Raw genomic sequence first — 19,500 nt, 5'->3', positions numbered from 1 at the left:
CCTTCACAAATACATTTTCTCTGCTATCCCATTTTTCTTTGAAATAATCACTGTTTCGAGCAGCTGCAGGCCTCTGTCTTGGCATGATGGTTCTATCTTTTCTGTTCCCAGTCTCTTGTTTTTGTAACTGTTATCTTCCGTCATGATTCTGTCTCCCTGAGGTCAGAAGGAATAGTGCAAGTTCTCTTGATTTTCCCACTCCTGGAATGGCCATGTGCCCACATCTGTGTGTGCCTAGAAACATACGAGGAAGTCGAATGTACAAAGGTGGGGACTCTATTTACAGTTTTAGTCATTTTTGCAGAGACCAGGTACCCAGCTCTGAGCTGCTTACTTGGACTCATGCATTGCCTTGCTGTTCCCAGAGCGTTAAAAAAGACAATAAGGGCTTCCCTGGTGGCGCAGCGGTTGAGAGTCTGCCTGCCGATGCAGGGGACACGGGTTCGTGCCCCAGTCCGGGAAGATCTCACATGCCGCGGAGCGGCTGGGCCCGTGAGCCGTGGCCGCTGAGCCTGGACATCCGGAGCCTGTGCTCCGCAACGGGAGAGGCCACAACAGTGAGAGGCCCGCATACCACAAAAAAAAAAAAAAAAAAGACAATGAAATGTTTACATATGACGTAAGTATTTAGTCGTTATATCAATCTTTAGTGGCAGTTGTAGGGTGTGTATGGTTATTTTCAAAAAGCAGAATCACTAGAAATACAGAAAACAATTGTAATATTCTAAATTATTTCTATCCTCCAATTCTGGAATTCTCAGTATACTCAGAGACAGTGAGTAGGAAAAGGGTTCACGATGGGCGGGACTAGCCTCACGGTCACCGTAGGGAAAAACCCAAGTACACTGCCCAGTTGTAGTGTTTCTGGAAAACCTGCCCAGATTGGCCCCATAGGCATAGAGCGAGCTGGGGAAGGGCAGAGAGTTTCAGCCGTTCACTTCTGGCAGTTTCCAGGCTACTCTCAGCCTAAATCTGTTTCTTTAATTTTCTTCCATGGTGTTGATGAGTTAAAGTGAAGGGCTGGTGTCCTAAGTGTTCCTACACTCTGGAATTTCCTGCACATTTTTCTTTAATACCTGGTTATCCTGGCTGTGGCGCAGCCCACGTTGCACACACTCCCTCAGTGGCCACAGGCCTGTCCTACCCTGTGGGGCGCTTACGTGGCACGGTGGCCCCCTTGCCGGGAGGCAGGAACCACACATCTCCTGGCGGATGTCTGTGTCCAGGAGGCAGCTGGGGAAAGTGGCTGGGCCTCAGAAGAGATGTCTGGGGTCTGCCCTGGCCTCAAGCAGTTTCTCAGGACTGGTTTTGACTGATTCTTGTGGTTCATGTGGCAGAAACGCCACGGCTGAAGTTTTCATTTTTCTCTGGAAAAATAAAACATGCCACTTTTTGTGGCTTATGGAAACCATTGGGTTGGTACTTCTGCCTTTCTTAGTGTGTCATTCCCTTTTTCAGTAACATACCGTTTGTTGCCATGAAGGCAACTGGTTGATATTTAAAATAGAGCTCCCCGACCTGCAGATAGTATTCGAAAAAGTTGTGTTGTGTGTATGTGGACACGTGAGCACGTGTGCTTATGAAGACTGCATTTTTCGTGTTATTTACATCTTGCTCTTACATCTTGGTGTTTGTATTTCAAGGATGAATATAGTAAAAGTATACAATGAATAAATAGGAGGTAGCCTCCATCGCTGAATGATTGTTTTATGTACAGGAGTTTGTAAAACTGGTCAGACTGGTCAGTGGATGGAGCTGACTGGATGTGATTAATCCTCGACCCAACCAGTGGTGATAAAAGAGCCCCGTGTAGATTTTAGAAACACATGCACATTCTGTGATCAGTCCTACAGTATCAGAGTTGTCTTGTGTACACGCTACAACACGTATGCAGCACTCACCACTGGTGTCTGGAATTTAAAGGAAGACAGGCTGTTAAGCAGGCAAACCAGTTGTATTTTACATTTGAGAGGATTTGTTTTGCCTGAAGATCACGTGAATGCTGTATATCTCAGTTGAGAGGGGATCATGTCCAAGGATATTTTTCAGACATTCCTGAGGAGATGTGTTTCAGTGTCTGAACACATGTACAGACTGTATGGGGGATTTGTGTAACACTTAAATTGAAGGGCTTTATTAAGAAGCTTTGAAATATAGCACATGGTCCTTTGAATATATTATATAGTGAAATCAAATTACTTTCTGAAAGCACGGTCAACCAGCTTCTTAACTGTTACTGCTTTATGTCAGCGGTACAAAAGTGAACTGAAAATTTCTCGTTTCTGTGATTCCCAAAGGATGTGTAGTACTTGAACTATTCACGTCTTTTAGGAACATCTAATGTCAATTTTCAAAATAACTGCTACCTTTAAAGATAGGTAGGTGGCATAAAGGCAGTGAAAGAGTTCTCTGCGGTCTGTTTTTTGCTGGTGGATTCTGGATCTTTTTGCTGGTACCGTACTGAGGTCGTATTGTAAGTTGGGGGAAATGTCGTGGAAACTGTTCATCGCTGATAACTAAACCGTTGAATTCCTTCCCCCCCACCAGGTCTTCACATACAAGCAGAGCACAATTACACACCAGAAGGTGATGGCTATGGACCCCATGGATGAGCAGGGCGTGGATGACATGGCCACCTTGACCGAGCTCCACGGGGGTGCCATTATGCATAACCTGTACCAGCGCTACAAGAGAAACCAAATCTATGTAAGTTCCACTTGCATGTCCTTAAAAAATCCCTCCAGTTCGGTTTTTTTTTTTTTTGGTGCTGCAGTGCGGCATGTGGGATCTCAGTTCCCCCAGTTCCCCGACCAGGGATCGAGCCCATACCCCCTGCAGTGGAAGCGTGGAGTCTTAACCACTGGACCACCAGGGAAGTTACCCAAATCCCTCCAGTTTGAGTCAATGTTTATTTTTGTCTTCAGAGAGTATTTCCTTTAGAGAACCTCTAGTTAATCTAAGTAAAATTATGTTTTCAGGTGTTTTGCCAAATTAGAGGCTGGATCCATAAATCATGTTCTCATGTTGATTGCCTTGATTTTATGAGGGGGATAACTTTATGTCGAAGGGTAATGTGACCCCCTTCTTCTTGTGAGTGCATTCTCTCCGTAAGTGTTCTGTTTCATAAAGACGTCACGCAGACTGGTTTGACTTCCTCAATTAAGGGCTGGGGGAAAATGTGGCTTTGCAAACAAGCAGAGCTCAAGCTTTTTTTCTCATTTTCTTGATTTCTGTCCCTTTATGGATTTTCACTTTTTTTTTCTGGCTCTGGAGCCCATCTAGGGAGATATTTATTTATTATTTTTATACAGTTTTTAAAGGTTACTTTCCATTTACGGTTATCACAAAATATTGGCTGTGTTCCCCGTGTTGTACAGTACATTCTTGAGCCTACCTTACACCCAATAGTTTGTACCTTCCACTCCCCCCACCCCCTATATTGCCTCTTACTCCCTCCTCACTGGTAACCACTAGTGCTCTATATCTGTGAGTCTGCTTCTTGTATGTTATATTCACTAGTTTGTCGTATTTTTTAGATTCCACATATAAGTGATATCATACAGTATTTGTCTTTCTCGGTCTTATTTCACTTAGCATAATGCCTTCCAAGTCCATCCATGTTGCTGCAAATGGTAAAATTTCATTCTTTTTTATGGCTGAGTAGTATTCCATTGTATGTATGTATGTACCACATCCTCTTTATCCATTCATCTGTTGATGGACACTTAGGTTGCCTCCATATCTTGGCAGTTCTAAATAATGCTATGAACATTGGGGTGCATGTATCTTTTTGAATTAGTGTTTTTGTTTTTTGGGGATTATATACCCAGGAGTGGAATTGCTGGGTCATGTGGAAGTTCTATTTTTAGTTTTTTTTTTTTTTTTGAGAAACCACCGTACTGTTTTCCACAGCGGCTGCACCAATTTACATTCCCATCAACAGTGTATGAAGGTTCCGGGCTTCCCTGGTGGCGCAGTGGTTAAGAATCTGCCTGCCAGTGCAGGGGACACGGGTTTGAGCCCTGGTCTGGGAGGATCCCACATGCCGCAGAGCAGCTGGGCCCGTGTGCCACGACTGCTGAGCCTGCGCGATAGAGACTGCGAGCCACAACTACCGAGGCCCGTGTGCCTAGAGCCCATGCTCCGCAGCAAGAGAAGCCACCGCAGTGAGAAGCCCGCGCACAGCGGCGAGGAGTGGCCCCTGCTCACCGCAGCTGGAGAGGGCCCGCTAGCAGCATTGAAGACCCAGTGCAGCCAAAAATAAATAAATAAATAAAACCAAAAAAACCCAGTGTATGAAGGTTCCATCTAGGGGGATATTTGGGTTCAAGGGAACCCGTCTTATTTGTGGGATTGCTATTTTGATTGGAGGCATGTCCTTGTATAAAAGGCAGTCCTGCACATGTTCCCCTTAATTGTTATGAAGTGTGACTCTGCTTATCTTATAAAAGTAATATCTAAAAATCACTTCTATAGTAATCCCTTTTTGACATTAAAGTACATAAATTACTTTATCTGTCAAGAATGATCGACCTACAGACTTTCTCTTTTCCATCTGCCTGTTAGTCTTTATAGTGACCTGGGCAACTGCTGGTAGGTGTTTATTTTTCAAGTCACGTTCAAATTCATACAGTTTTTTTTAAAAAAACACCAAATTTTAATACTGTAAAAACCCTTGATGTTTTAGTAATTTTTGTTCTTCAGGAGTTAATGTTTAATTTTGGCAGTATGCCTGTGATTATGATGAATAGCGATATCACCGTTTCAAATAGCTAGCAGGTGCTGAGACTCAAGGCCCTCTCCGTATTGGGGTTCCTCTAATTTATCCTCTCTTAGACCAGGAGAGGAGAACTGGGAAAGAGGAGGAATTAGATATTTGTGGGTTTAATGTGAAATTTTCCTCAGCTTTAAAGAAAGGATGTTTATTTGCCTTGTTTTTAGATTGGAAAAGTGTCATTTTTGCCAGAGTGACCTAATGTTTGCCACATGTCTTCAAACAGCCCTGCCTAGAGAAATTCAGTCGCGTTCTAGTCCTCTGACTGGCTGCGCTTATGTTAAGTCCGTATATTACAGCATTTTCCATATGCTCTTCAGAAAAGGTAGCATTCATACACGTTTACGTAAAAATGGCTGTGTATTCCATTCTGCGCACGTGCTCGCAGAACACACGTGCATTTACTCCCCTCTGTCTGCATCTCAGAAACCTCCTCCTTTCCACCTCTACCGGTGTCCAGGGAACCGTGTACCGTGCCTGCGTTATTAGCATTAAGTATTTGACACTGCCATGTAACTTTGTTTACACAGCAGTTTCCTTGCTCGGTTGGTCAAGGACCTGTTTTGTCTTTTTTGAGCCAAGGACAGTGCAAGGCACCTGGCAGTGGTGCGACAAATGTTTGTAAAACAAATGCCACTCCTATTAGAAATAACATAGTTGATGATAAAGGTGAAGCTAGATTTAAATTTTCTTTATTGGTATCTGTCCTTTACAAGTGAATATTTCAGAACTCATATTCTTCTGTCTGTAGATGCAAGTTCTTGTTACACATTTAGTAGTCAAGAAAAAGTAAGTCAATTAGCGGGAAAAAAACTACCGAAGAGGCTTAAAAGGCAGAGCCCTTTAAAAGTCTGTTCCCCAGCACCATCATGATGATGTTGTAAACCTGACAGCTTAAACTGCCCAGTAAACCACGTGAATAGGATCTTGGTCTTTTTTCCTGGGATGAAGACCTTTTCCCTCCCCTTTGAGGGAAAAACACAGGATTTTTTTGTACATTCAGTTTACAGCTCAGTTCAGTTCATTATACCCTTACATGCCTTCCTTTCAGGACCTAGATAATGGTATTATTATCCATAGGGCAACCACCTCGATTTTCATTGCTGAAGCTGTTTGCAGTGGGTGCTGGTACCTACCAGACTCTGCCCCAACGAGACAAAACCACCACCTTTGAGGAAAGCACAGCCTTTTCACCTCTTATCCCAGCTCTGAGTGGTGCTTGTCCGTATCTTTAAAAGAGGGAAAAAATGACTTATAACAGAGGTGCTGTATTAGTTTTCTTTTGCTGGCTTAACAAATTACCATAACTGTCTTGCAGTTCTGTAGGTCAGTCTGAAAGGGTCTCACCAGACTAAAATCCAGGTGTGGGCATGATGGCGTTCCTTTCTGGAGCCCCTAGGGGAGGGTCTGTTTCCTGCTCTTACCTGGTGTTGGCAGAGTTCAGCTCCTTGTGGTTGTAGGACTGAGGTCCTCGTTTTCTTGCTGGCTTTCTGCTGATTCCGAGCTGCTAGAGGCCCCCTTCCTTCACATTCAAAGGCAGCAACCCTGGATCTAGTCCTAATGCTTCACATCTCTTCCTCCTTTCTCCTCATCTCTGACTGCAGCCAAGAAAGCTTCTCAGGTTTTAAAGATTTGTGCGATTAGATTGGGTTCACCTAGATAATCCCCAGTCTGAGAGCTTACAACTTGAATGTATCTTCAGAGTCCCTTTGCCTGCAACATCACGTAGTCTCAGGTTCTGGGAGTTAGGTGGACATCTTGGTGGGGCGGAGAGTGGTGCGTTACTCTGCCTGCCATAGGCACCCTCCTTTGGGTCCTGTTATTGACAAGGGACTCCTGGTCTCTCCCCCACCACCCTGGATCTTGCATTATTTGTTGGCTTTCTGATCCGAGCAGCACAGGTTGCTGGTAAGCAGACCCACCTCCAGGTAGAGGAATCTGTTGTTTTGTGCTAAGAAGGACCATTAACCCTTTTTCTCCTTGAGGGCCACCCTTGTTGTCTGAGGACACTACCAGACCCCAGTAAAATATTTCTTCTAGCCTTTAGCATCCTCTGTTCAAATGTGGGTAGAGAGCTATGAAGGGGTAAAGCACTCAGTAGACAAACCAAAGTTGAGCCCACTTTTCTCTACTCACCTCCTCTTGGGCTCTGTAGTAAACATGTAATTTTTCTATGGCAATTAAAGAAAAGTTTTTTAAAGGTCAGATATCATAACCACCCCACCCCACCCCCATCTGACAGGGCTGTTTTACAATAAAATGGCAAGTGAAAGCACTTGGGGAACTTTGCTGACCTTTGTACCTCTCTCCCCATCTTTCTCATCTAATACCACCAGGTCTTTATTTGGAAAGTTCCTGCCTGGGACTTGGCGCTGCTCCTTCCAGGCAGAGACTGTGCAGACCTCCGTGTCTGTAGATCTCCATGACTCCAGCCTTCCCGCTGGTCCTGTTTGGCTCTCACACCCGGGTTAGAGCAGCTCTGCTCTTTGCCTTGCATGAGCCCCTGCCTCATGCCCTAAATACTGGATTCCCTTCCTAGAAAGCCAGGCTCTCATGTCTAACACTCCACCTCGTCAGCTTTTCTCATCCTCTGGCGACTTCCCAGATGAGAACTCTGCTCAACACTTCAGCTCCCGACCTGGGACCCCCACCCCAGACTTCCACCCTGAGCCTCTTATCTGTGAGCTTCCTGGCACCTTGGAGAGGGTCCCGTGAGTCCCACCCTCCTGTGTCTCTTCCCACCATTGATGAGACCTGGTGGTGACAGGTACCCACACCTGTAAGTCCCTAAAGGATCGGAGAGGAGGGGTATGTGTGGTACAGAGAGATAAGAGATGGGGAGAGGAAACAAATACGTGGGTGAGAAAGCCGGAGCTGGCCGTGCAGAGCCCTGTGGAGGGGGCGGCAATAATGATACTGCAAAGGAGGGATGAGAGATGATCAGGAGGAAAGGCTGGTGACACGCCATCCATGAAGGTGGAGAGATGAGGGTGCATTTGGTGCGATGGCCTCACTAAACTGGGAGAAGGTTCCTTTGCTGATGGAATCTGGTGTGTGTTGGGGAACATCAAATAATTAGTGGGATAGGTAGGCTGGAGTCAGGACACCTTTAAAAGCAGTGGTTCTCAACCAGGTGATGTGACCCCCCAGGGGATATTTGGCACTCTCTGGAGGCATTTCTGGTTGCCGTAGTAGAGATGCTGATGGTACCTAGTAGGTAGAGGCCAGTCATCTGCTAAAGATCCCAAGGTGCACAGGACGGCCCCGCCACAAAGAGTTATCCGGCCCAAGATGTCAGTCATGCCGAGAAACCCTACCTTACTTAAAGCTAGGCAGCAGCGTTTGCGCTTGGTGGTAAAGAGGCTACACTGTCCTTGTTAAAGGCTTTTGAAGAGAGAATTTCCCTGAGAAAAAATTTAGAAGGGTTGATAGGGAAGTGATGTGGTATAGTCTACAGAGGGTAGATTGGCTGGGAGAGTGTGGCAATAATTCAGAGGTGTAGAGATGAGGGTTTTGGACCAGGGTAGAGATGGCGGTGAGCGAGAGGAAGTTAGATATGAGACGTGTGGCGGAGGAGGTGAAGTAGCAGGGCTGGCGGTGATGACGCCCAGCCTTGTCAAGCCCTGATGGCCCTGAGCGCAGTGCTGGCAGCTCCGCCAGGAGAGGAGAGCGGGAGAGACGAGCTGGCTTCTGGGTGCCTGTTGCATTGTATTCTCTGGAGCCCGGATCATTTCAGGTTCTGTACCCAGCATCTACGCACCGCGTGGACCAGAGCAGCTGAGGTTTCTGTTGTATTGACTGTCAGCTCCGGGTCCACAGTGGGGGAGCAGCTAAGCTGGCTCTGTGGTGTGGCAGTTTTGTTTCCTGCCCAGTGGAAGAGAAACACGTTGTCTCCGTCATAAGGTTCATCCTGCTGTGGGTCAGTTGCGTGGGCGAGCCTCCTGTCCCAGCCTCTAAGGAATGGCTGGAAACACATCAGGGTGAGGCTGCAGGGAGCCTTGGGGCTCGGCTGCAATTATGGGCTTGGGGGGCTCCAGAAGAAGCCCTGCTCTGGGTTCGTTTGTTGGTCTTGCCGAACAAACGGGGCAGAGCTGAGAGTCCCACGAGCCCATTTGAAGAAGTGGGGCTGTGTCCAAAGACAACGGCTGGTGTGAGCACAGAAGATGCTTCACAGCTCATGTACTTTTAGGTGTTTCAAAAATACCCTCCTCTGGTTAGGTGGCCTTCCAGACCGAATCTGTAAATGTGTTTGACGTTGTTCCTGAATTAACTTCGAAACCTGCAAAAGGTGTTGGCAGGCAGCAGCCAGTTGAAGACACGTGTGGATTGCAAGTGAGTTCACCTGGGCTGCCTGCGGTGTTCACGCTGGGCAGGGCAGGCTGGGGAGTTAGTTCACTGTGGCAGGCCTGCAAGTCTAAAGCTGAGATCCATTTCCTTGAGTTCAGTCTTCCCAGAGAAGATTTTTGGGGGTTGTTTTCCGTCCCTTTCCAAAGCCAGTGTCAAGTAACAGCGCGCCTCTCATAGATGGCCCGAAGACCGGATGGCCAGCAGGCTTGGCATTTGTCTCATACCAGGAACAGCTGAATACAGTGTGGTTTGTCAGGGTGTTTTTTTTTTCACATGAAATCAAGACTGGTGTTGCCAAAAGATGATTGTAACCATCTGTCTGACTCTGTGTATTTTTAAACTTGACCAAACATTTATGCTGTTGAGTTGCCATTTCTACATCGGCACATGATGGTGGCAATTAGGAACTCTGTTTTTGTTAATTTTTTTTTCCCCTTTCCTGCCTCTTTTGGGTCAGATTCCTTTCAACAAGGAGGGAATATGAGTCAGAAATTCACTCAGATTAAATGGAAATGTCATTTCTAAATATAAGAGCTTGAATTTAGTAACATCTTGAGTTATCGGTTGTGATCAAGTTTTCTTTTCAACCAACTTGCACGCTTAACGGTTTTAATTGTTTAATTGGACAGGGATGGCAAGTAATTTCGTTAGGGAGAAGGTGGCTGTAGAGCACGAGAATGCAGTTAAAACAGGAACCTGTTGGGTGGATTGGTAGCGAATTTGTGTGCCCCTAATATATCTGTGTTCATTCAGCCCTGCCTGTGTGCCAGGCTGTGTGTGAGACTCCAAGGATGCAAACTTCATCTTGCTCGTGCTAATTGTTTCTTGAAAGATTGAATAAATGAAAGGCACTGTCCCACCAGGACCTCCTAGCTTATTGATGAATGCAGACATAGCAAATCTTTGACAATAGCCCAGGGTGACGATGAGTGTGATAAAAGTGCTGGGAACAGAAAGCATGAGCATCGCAGGAAGAGGTACGAGGGGGTCAGAAAATAATTTCCAGCTGAGGCACTAACCGTGCCGAGTTTTGAAGGAATTCCTAGAGGAATTCATCCAAGAGGGAGGGTGGCTCATTCCTGGCAGAAGATCAGCACGAGCACAGATTTCAAATAACGTGGTGCATTTGTCCAGCTGCAGGACATCCAAGATGCTGCAGTGAAGGTTGCGTGCAGCTGGCTGGCAAGGTGGTCAAGAGCAGGTGAAGAAGGGCACTGTGTGTGAGTTAGTGACCTTGAATTCATTTGTGAAGGCTGGTAGGGGACAGTGTCAAAGGTGAGTTTGGGGAAAACTCAGTCTGGCTGCAGGTGATGGATGAGTCCAGCAGGTATAACCGGTCTAGGAGGAGAGGTGACCAGCAAACCAGATGGGAAATGATGGGATTCCAAACCAATCCTGGGGGAGCTGGAGTATGAGACATACTAAGAGGTAGAATCTAGGTGTTTGATTGGGTTTGGGGGCGGGCAGCAGGCTGACGTTTATAGGATGACTGCTAGGTTTCTGGATCAGCCATTTGGGTAGACCATGGTGCCATTTGCGAAGATGTGACTGTGTGAGAAGAGGCAGGTGTTTGGGGGAGCTCAGCCTTGTCCATGTTGAGTTTGGGCTTAGGGGCATCCAAGTGGAGATGCCCAAGCAGGCCGCTGAGTATACAGATCTGCAGTTTAAAACTGAAGCTGCATTCAAGGTAGAGATCTGGGGAAGTAAGTCATGGCTATGTTTAGCTGTGATGATCGAGAGAGAAGGAAAGAGGAGACTGGTGGGTGGGGAGTAAATCTGGCTAGCGGTTCCTGCTTTTTTTTGTTTTTAATTTATTTATTTTATTTTTGGTCTTTGTTGCTGCACGTGGACTTTTCTCTGGTTGTGGCGAGCGGGGGCTACTCTTCGTTGCGGTACACAGGCTTCTCATTGCGGTGGCTTCTCTAGTTGAGGAGCACGGGCTCTAGGCGTGCGGGCTTCAGTAGTTGTGGCACACGGGCTCAGTAGTTGTGGCTCACGGGCTCTAGAGCGTAGGCTCGGTAGTTGTGGTGCACGGGCTTAGTTGCTCCACGGCATGTGGGATCTTCCTGGCCCAGGGTTCGAACCCGTGTCCCCTGCATTGGCAGGTGGATTCTTAACCACTGTGCCACCAGGGAAGCCCGGTTCCCACTTCTTAACAAGTCCTTCCCTTTAGAAGAGTTGTGGCACTGACTTGAACCAGTTTCCCTAGTGCATTTCAGATTACTTGATCTCCATCCAGCTTTTCAGACCCACATGATGAAAAGCCATTGTAGTCTTGTTTTCATTAACAAAAACTATAATGCATGCCTGTGACTTACGTAATGTTTTCACATGGTGATGAGGTGGGGTAACAGAGGACATGCTATTATTACTGATTGGAATCTCGAGCCTAGAGGGGTTAAGCAGTGTACCAGGGAAGGTAGGTCCAGGGTGAGGACTTCAAGTCTTCTAACTTGACCAACTCTTGCTGTCTCCATCATTTCTTCCTGTGTTGGAATAGTGACTTCCCAACAGTAACATGGATCCTCCGTTTCTACCAGCAGAGTGCATCTGAGGCCACTGGGTCACTTTCAGTGTTCTTAGTTATACTCAATTTTTTTTGGTGGGGGACTAGATATAGGTATTATACCCTTATGCCTTTTGAAAACCTTGAATTGGTAGATTCTGCACTGAAGCAATGCAGCGCATTTCTCCCAGTTTCATAGCAATAGGCACGGCAGCTGTTCCAGGTTATTAAAATGGGCAAGGAAGTGTATTTTTTTGGTGAGTTATGTGGAACTTTTCTGACTAGAAAAAAATTTTTACGTGCTTCAAAATAGAATATACTTTCTATTTCTGAAAAGCCATTAAGATGACCAGGAGATTTATTCTCATGGAATTTGGAATCCAGTATGAGGAAACCAGCACCTGGCCCCTCCTGGTGTTTGAGAGTTGCACGTATCCAGAGTTCCAAAGTGCATGGCGTTATCATGGTGGTTTTGGGGGCAGTAATAAAAAATACCTTTTTAGAGAGTGACCAATGGTACGAGCATGGAACACTGTTGTCTCACAACTCTTAGGATTCCTTACTGCATTGTATCTTTGCCTCACTTGGTACTTAACTTACAGCTCGGCTCTTCTACACCCTCCATTCCCAGTTTCCATATTTACTTACATTACATGTTGAACTTTCCTTATTATTCCGCACATCTCTTACCCATGCAGCCTTTGTTTTAATGACAAAATAATCCATGCAGAGTGGTATGTTCAGGGGAGGGGGAGAAAAGATAGAGGTGCCCCAGCTGTAATTATTTTTGCTGATAGACCTCAACCATTTCACCTAATTTGAATAAACCATTAGGAACTGTGACTTTTGCTGCCACGTTGTTTTACACATTCCTTTTAGGGAGATTCAGAAGTACCATTTGGCACGAATATGGGCACAAACAATGAAAACTCAATGAGTTAAGTAGCTGAAGTGGTCCGCACTCCTGAAACTTTTAGGAGAATAATTCATTAGGACTTGGGTGCTCAGACTCTCTGCCTGAATATTCCTGTGGGTCGGCCCTGAAGACTGTGGGAGCTATTTGAAGAGTTTTACGCAGGAGAGTTTTTGTTTTCAGATGTTCATTTGTCACATGTGAAGCTGGGATTGAACATGCAAGACCGAGTGGGAGATCAGTGGGAAAGGAGGCTTTCGGGGACATCTGAGCAAGTGAGGCCAGGGCGGTGGAGATGGAGAAAAAGGGGGTTGATTCTAGAGTTAATTGAAAGTGGGGTGTACAGCACATGGAGACAGTGGCCACTGGCAACGTGGCTGGAGAGTCTGGGACGATTCCATGCTGTACGTAGGTGAGTGGGGAAGGGCGTCATCACAGACCCGAGGGCAGCACCCCACAACCAGGATCCAGGATCCTGCCCTCACCCTCACTCACTGGCTCTGTTCCTTCCTCTGTCAGAAGAGGCAGAAGCGTGGCTTCTGCGCTGCCCACAGATCAAGGTTATGTCGGAGCAAATGAGGGTGTGCGACAGTGTGTCTGCATAGGGCAGATTGTCCTCCGTGTCCCACAGTTCTGAAATGTCAGTAAAGCTGTTTTGGAAACCTGTAGACTTAATTGTCATTTAAAATCTGGTGACAAGCCTGTTAAGAAATGACTCAGGTCATTAGTGAGAAGGTGAAACAGTAAAACGTGTGCATTCGTGTTCTAAGAGCCTAATTTATGTCTGGAACTAAGTGGAGGTGCTTACAGTAGGAGACATTTTTCACTCTAAGTGAGGCAAGGTTTCCTATAATCTTAAAAAATAACTATTAAAAAATTGGATTCTTTCTCCATACCAGCCATACACACATTTTATATATTCTTTAGTTTTTTTGTTTTTTTTTTTTAAAGGAGAGATATCAGGTTATTGAGTTTGGGCTCAAATTCAGTCCGGTTTTTTGCTGTCCCTGTTGGCACATATGAGTCCATTGGTTGAAGTTACTGTCAGCTACAAATTATATAAGATGGCGACTCAACAGTGGAACAGTCTTTAGACGTGTTGGAATGATTTTTGAGCCAGAAACCCTGGCTGAGCACCAGCTCACGGGCCACCAGCTCCCACTGCGCGGCAGTGACCGGGCTCGGTCTGGGAAGGTACGTGATGCGTTACGGGTCCACCCGGCGTGACCGCCAGCAGAAACCTTGCCGCTCTAGGGGCTGCCTCAGTGCTGACTGTCTGCTGTTCAGAGAGGCCGGCTTCACTCCTCTGGAATCCCCGGGGACCGGGTGCGAGGCAGACGTGTGTCATCTGTAACCGCCACGCCGCCGACCACATTGTCCTTCTGCAACACCTTCCAGCTACTTCATTGGGCCAAGTGCGATGTGAATCACTCAAAAGCGAAACTAGGCGTTAAGACCGTTGTGGATGTCCTGTCTTCATCTTTGCTAACAATCCTTGGGTGTCCTGCCCCCATACGAAATCCACGTCATGCACGCTGTCAGGGTGAGTGATACCTTAAGCCAGAAGTCCCTCACGTTTTGGGCACTGGGGACCGGTTTCATGGAAGACAGATTTTCCCCGGACGGGGATGGTGCGAGGGGGGATGGTGCAGGCGGTAATGTGAGTGATGGGGGCGGCAGGTGAAGCTTCTCCCGGCGCTCACCTCCTGCTGTGTGGCCTGGTTCCTAACAGGCTGCAGACCGGTTTCGGTCCACGGCCCGGGGCTGGGGGATCCCTGCCCTGAGCCATGCTGGGAGACTAGTTCCCCAACCAGGAAGGGGTAGCGTGCCTACGAGGTTTTGACCAAAATAATCGCTTTCAAAGGAAAGCTTTTAATAAAAGGTTATGATGTTTTTCATGAGTGAACCAATACATTTTTTAAAAGTCTCATCTCAGAATTTTATGACCACCATACACATAGGTCATGAATGCGGAGTGCAAGAATTTTCACGATTTAGGCATGTTGTTTTCTTAAAAAGATATGTTCGTGATGGATTACTCTTCTAACATTACTTAAAGTTAATAGTCAAGTTGATGCCCTGACGGGCTTTTCTGTTTTACTTGTAGCTGAGAAAGGAGATCGGCAGCACGCCTACCTATCTGTATAAAGACGGACGGCACTGACTGTCTTGACTTCTGCCAAAGTAGGAAAAAGAACATGTTTCACAGGAAAATGGACAGTCTTGATATTTCACAGAATAATAATGCATACAACTACTGGAAAGGTAGAAATAGGCCTGACGCTTTAGACCAACCAGAGGAAGTGGCCAGACACCCAGAGCCTCAAGCATCACGTACCTGCCTGCCTCACCTGTGCAAACAGTCGATGTAAAAGAAGCCACGAGCACCTGTGGCCAAGGCGTTGATGGAGGGTGTCTGGCAGCCTCCAGGGAACCGTGTGGTTCTCTGCTCTCCTTTAGAAGTAGGACCCTTTCCTTCCCCAGAGGAAAAAGCTTCCACCTTTCTTTCTGGCCACATCCTCCCCATGGTGCTGTGACAGGGAAAAGTGGCCTCTCTAGAGAGTGGAGGTTTCCAAAGACCTGAACATTCATACATGAAAGCGCCACGTCTTTTAATTTTTTTTTAATTGAAGTGAAATTTATATAACAGAAAACTAAACACTTTAAAGTAAATTCAGTGGCATTTAGTACATTCCGTGTTGTACAACCGGCACCTCTGTCTAGTTCCAAAATGTTCTCATCACCCAAATGGAAACCTTGTACCTGCAAAGCAGTCACCCCCGAGTCCTGCCTCGCCCCACCCTCCCCTCTGCCCGTGGTAACTACCACCAAGCTTTCTGTCTCTGTGGATTTACCTGCTCTGGAGGTGTGCACATCTGTATCTCGCTTCTTTGACTTAGTGTCGTGTTTTCAAGGTTCATCTACATTGTAGCCTGTATCAGTACTTCATTTCCTTTGCACAACTGAATAATATTCCACTGTGTGGATGTGTACCGCATCTTGTTTACCCATCTATCTGATGACGTGCATTTGGGTTGTGTCCACCTTCAGTCTCTTGCGAATGACGCTGCTGTGTATTTGTTGGAGGACCAGTTTTTAATTCTTTTGGGTGCATACCTAGGAGTAGAATTGTTGGGTCATATAGTAATAACTCTTTGACCTTTTTAACCTTGTTTTGGTTCAAAATATTTCCAAAACATGTTATAGACCTCCTTACATTTGAAAACAGTTAAGATGGGACACACGATACTTGATGTTCCTGGCAGTCACTGTGAATATAAATGATTACAAATTGCTATAATATGGTACAGATGCGCTCAGGATGTTTAGACTTTCTGTCCAGTGTTTCTTGGCTTTTCTTGTGCTGTGCTGTGTTGCCACCCCCTGCCAGTGAATGTGAAGAGAAGGCTCTGGAATTAGGTTGCCTGCATTCACATCTCACCTCTGCCACTTACTGGCTATGTGGCCGAATGCAGAATTTTATCACTCTGCCTCAAATTCCTCCTCTGAAAAGTAGGTGTAATAACACTGTGAACCTCCTAGGGTTATTGTGAGTGGCGAAAGGGTCAGGCCCTGTTTATTAGTCTGCTCGGGCTGCCATGACAAAAGACCACCGGCTGGCTGGCTGAAACAACAGACATTTATTTTCTCACAGCTCTGGAGGCTCAAAAGTTTGAGATCAAGGTGTCAGCAGGGTTGGTTTCTCCTGAGGGCTCCTTCCTTGGCTTGCAGACGGCCTCCTTCTTCCTGTTTCTTCACATAGTCTTCCTGTGCACATACATACGTCCCCAGTGTTTCTTGGTGTATCCAAATGCCGTCTTCATATGAGGACGAGATTAGGGCCCACCTGAACAGCCTCATTTTAATTTAATCATCTCTTTAAAGGTCCTGTCTACAGGTATACTTGCATTTGGAGGTACTGGGGGTTAGGGCTTCAATGTGTGAATTGGGGGAGGGGGCTGAATCAGCCCATAGCTCTCCATCAAGCCCGTGGTGCAGTGTATACACCACAGAAGCTGGCAGGTAGGTGGTGGTGGCTGCAGGGTCCTACCCCCACCCCTTCTCATCTGCTTGTGTCTGACAATCAAACTTCATTAGCCTTTCTTGAAGAAGGACAAATGAGTAGTTTATGTCCATATGGAGGAGGCATGAGGCATTTTGCTTTACTAACTCTGTAGCCTCTGTTTTGCTGCTCTGAAGATTTTGCTTAATTTCTGGCCTGGATTTGGTTCCAGAAAAGATAAGATTTCCATGAGCTATTCTCCAGATAAGTTGCATGGTACTTCACACGGTGTTTGAGATTACTGAAGGAATACCTAGTGCTTCCAAAGTGGTCTTGTTGCTTTTTAAAAGTTAAAGAGATGTAACATAAAATTTACCGTTGTGACTGTTTTTCAGTGTACTAAATACATTTGCAGTGTTGTGCAACCATAACCACTGTCTACCTCCAGAGCTTTCTCACCGTCCCAAACAGAAACCCTGTGCCCATTAAGCAGTAACTCTTCATCCACCACCCCGCCCTGTTTCTCTTATTTCTTTAATCCTGCCATTTCCTAATAGCCACTAGATGAGAATCGGAGTCAGGAGGTCACTGGGGAACAGGGATTTGGGCCTCACTGTGTCACCATCCTCTCTCTTGTTTACCTTTCACTGCAGTGCTCTTCGAAATGGCTTCATTCCTTTGCAGATTTGTCCCCAAAGGTAAAGGAAAAACGTGTGAGCGGGGCTCAGGAGTCACTGGTCCCCTTAACGTACACTCGGCGGATTCTGGTAAAGCTCTGACAGCGGCTCTGGCGTGAGAGGTGGCGTCTCTTCCCCTCCAGGCGTGGACCACGCTGAGCTGCTTCTGTCTCTGCCCAGCGTGGGTGGGGATGAGATCCTGTGCCCACCCACTCCCCACCACCCCCAGCCCCGAGTGCCACCTGTAACCCGGGTCCCTGTGTCCCCACCCCCTGTCCTCGCAGACCTACATCGGCTCCATCATCGCCTCTGTGAACCCCTACAAGACCATCGCCGGCCTGTACTCACGGGACGCCATGGAGCGCTACAGCAGGTGCCACCTGGGCGAGCTGCCCCCGCACGTCTTCGCCATCGCCAACGAGTGCTACCGCTGCCTGTGGAAGCGCCATGACAACCAGTGCGTCCTCATCAGGTAACCCAGCCAGCAGCCACCACAGACACGGAGCCCGCTTATTAGCGCATCAACCCCCAGATTTCTCAGATGAAGTTTTCCCTTTTGAACAGGCTGACAACTACGGCTTCCAAAAGATACGAGTTATTCTTTGGTTTATTCCAGTGGTCAGACATGGTCCTTCTATTGACTTATGGAAACATTGCATAGTTCTTCCAAATTTAAAATGTTTTATCTATTCTAGAGCACTCCTCAGAATGCTTGTCTGTTGCAGCAAGGTCCTGGTTTTTGCCAGTATGAGAAGATGACCCTAGAATCTCCCAAATTTAAGAATTTTTAATGATTTTAATTGGGTGTTCCTAAAGTTGACCTTTGAATTAGCCACAGAAGTGGGACTTACTATGTTATATGTTGAGGGAATGATAGGCATTTTTCTCAACCACTCTCAACACACTGTGCCACCAGGGAAGCCCCTGTGTTCTTCTTATTGGCAATATTTACCCATTACTCTTGTTCGGGGGTCCTTCGTTTGTAATCAATCAGAATTATATGAATGTGGAAGGTAGAACACGTTCATATTGTCTCTCCCTGCCTCCCTCTATCACCTACTTTCTTTAAGGGAAGGGAAGCACCTGGGCAGATACATTCTCTCCTCTTTATTACCTTAACGGTGCTCATGCACTGGGCTGTAGAAACAACTTGGATAGAGGGACTGTCCATTTATGCATTTCAGTAAATATGAATCATTGTAACTTGCAGTTAATCAAAAATGAAGCTGACGCTTAGTATAAAAGCAGAGCTTTTAAGAGTCACCTTCCCGGGCTTCCCTGGTGGTGCAGTGGTTGAAAGTCCGCCTGCCGATGCAGGGAACACGGGTTCGTGCCCCAGTCCAGGAAGATCCCACATGCCGCGGAGCGGCTGGGCCCGTGAGCCATGGCCACTGAGCCTGTGCGTCCGGAGCCTGTGCTCCGCAACGGGAGAGGCCACAACAGTGAGAGGCCCACGTACCGCAAAAAAAAAAAAAAGTCACCTTCCCAAGTAATCAACTTGCCTTATGATTAGAGCACTATTTGTGGGCTCTTTTAGATGACTTCACTGAAGTTCAGGAGTTAGAATTTAAGATCACTATTTCAGCATACAGAATATAGTTTGATAAGATTAACAGAAAGAGTTTAATCTATTTTAGGAAGATCAAGTTGTTTTCCACACTTAGGTACCTAAATATTTGCCATCGATGATTGGCTGTGTTTATTACTTTCAGTGGAAAAAATGAGAGCATGACTCATATATCACCTGCTAGACAGAGCAGTTTGGGAAGAAAGTGAAAAATCAAATGAGATCATTGTGCACATATATGTGTGTGTAATAATACGGAAAGGGGTTGGCATGTTCCTGCCAAAGACTATGGCATTTAAAAAGAAGGCGGGGCTAGCCGGGAGCGAGAAGGAAGAGGGGACCCCAAACAAAAAGCTCTCATTGTGTAATGCTGATGTGAAAAGAGTAACTGTATTTATCTAAAGTAACTCAGGAAACAGCGTCTTTAAGAATAGATTTCTCATTAAAATGTGTTTTGGTTTTTAATAGACCTCTTGCAGTTTTTTTTAGTGGGGCATGGTGCTGCGGGAATAAGGGGAAATTGAGTATAAAAATAGAAATTGTAGGGTACAGTAGCCCTATTTAGATTTCCTCAGGCATGATCTGCCCCCTGGTGGTACAACATGTTACTACTTTCAAAACTTTCGCTCTAATTACCGATGAAAGCAGAAAATAAGCCTATTTGGAATTAGGCAGGGACCACATAGATCAGTTTTTCTCTCATTTTACGAGCC

The 19,500-nt window shown here is 46.3% G+C and overlaps 1 protein-coding gene across 3 annotated transcripts in view; it reads left to right on the top strand.

The window, feature by feature from the left end:
• The window catches only part of MYO10 (myosin X), a 215,532-nt gene that overhangs the window by 94,717 nt on the left and 101,315 nt on the right, over positions 1-19,500 (top strand). For all 3 annotated transcript variants that reach the window (XM_027125358.1, XM_027125356.1, XM_027125357.1), the window contains 2 exons: positions 2,548-2,706; positions 17,505-17,692. In XM_027125358.1, coding sequence (XP_026981159.1) covers positions 2,548-2,706; positions 17,505-17,692 — 347 coding nt within the window. The remainder of the gene's footprint in view (positions 1-2,547; positions 2,707-17,504; positions 17,693-19,500) is intronic.

The sequence above is a fragment of the Aethalodelphis obliquidens genome, unplaced genomic scaffold (assembly GCF_003676395.1).
Source record: "Aethalodelphis obliquidens isolate GAN/ISIS:26980383/991018 unplaced genomic scaffold, ASM367639v1 scaffold29, whole genome shotgun sequence".
In the NCBI taxonomy this organism is placed as follows: domain Eukaryota; kingdom Metazoa; phylum Chordata; class Mammalia; order Artiodactyla; family Delphinidae; genus Aethalodelphis; species Aethalodelphis obliquidens.
This window is presented reverse-complemented; position numbering and strand designations above follow the sequence as displayed.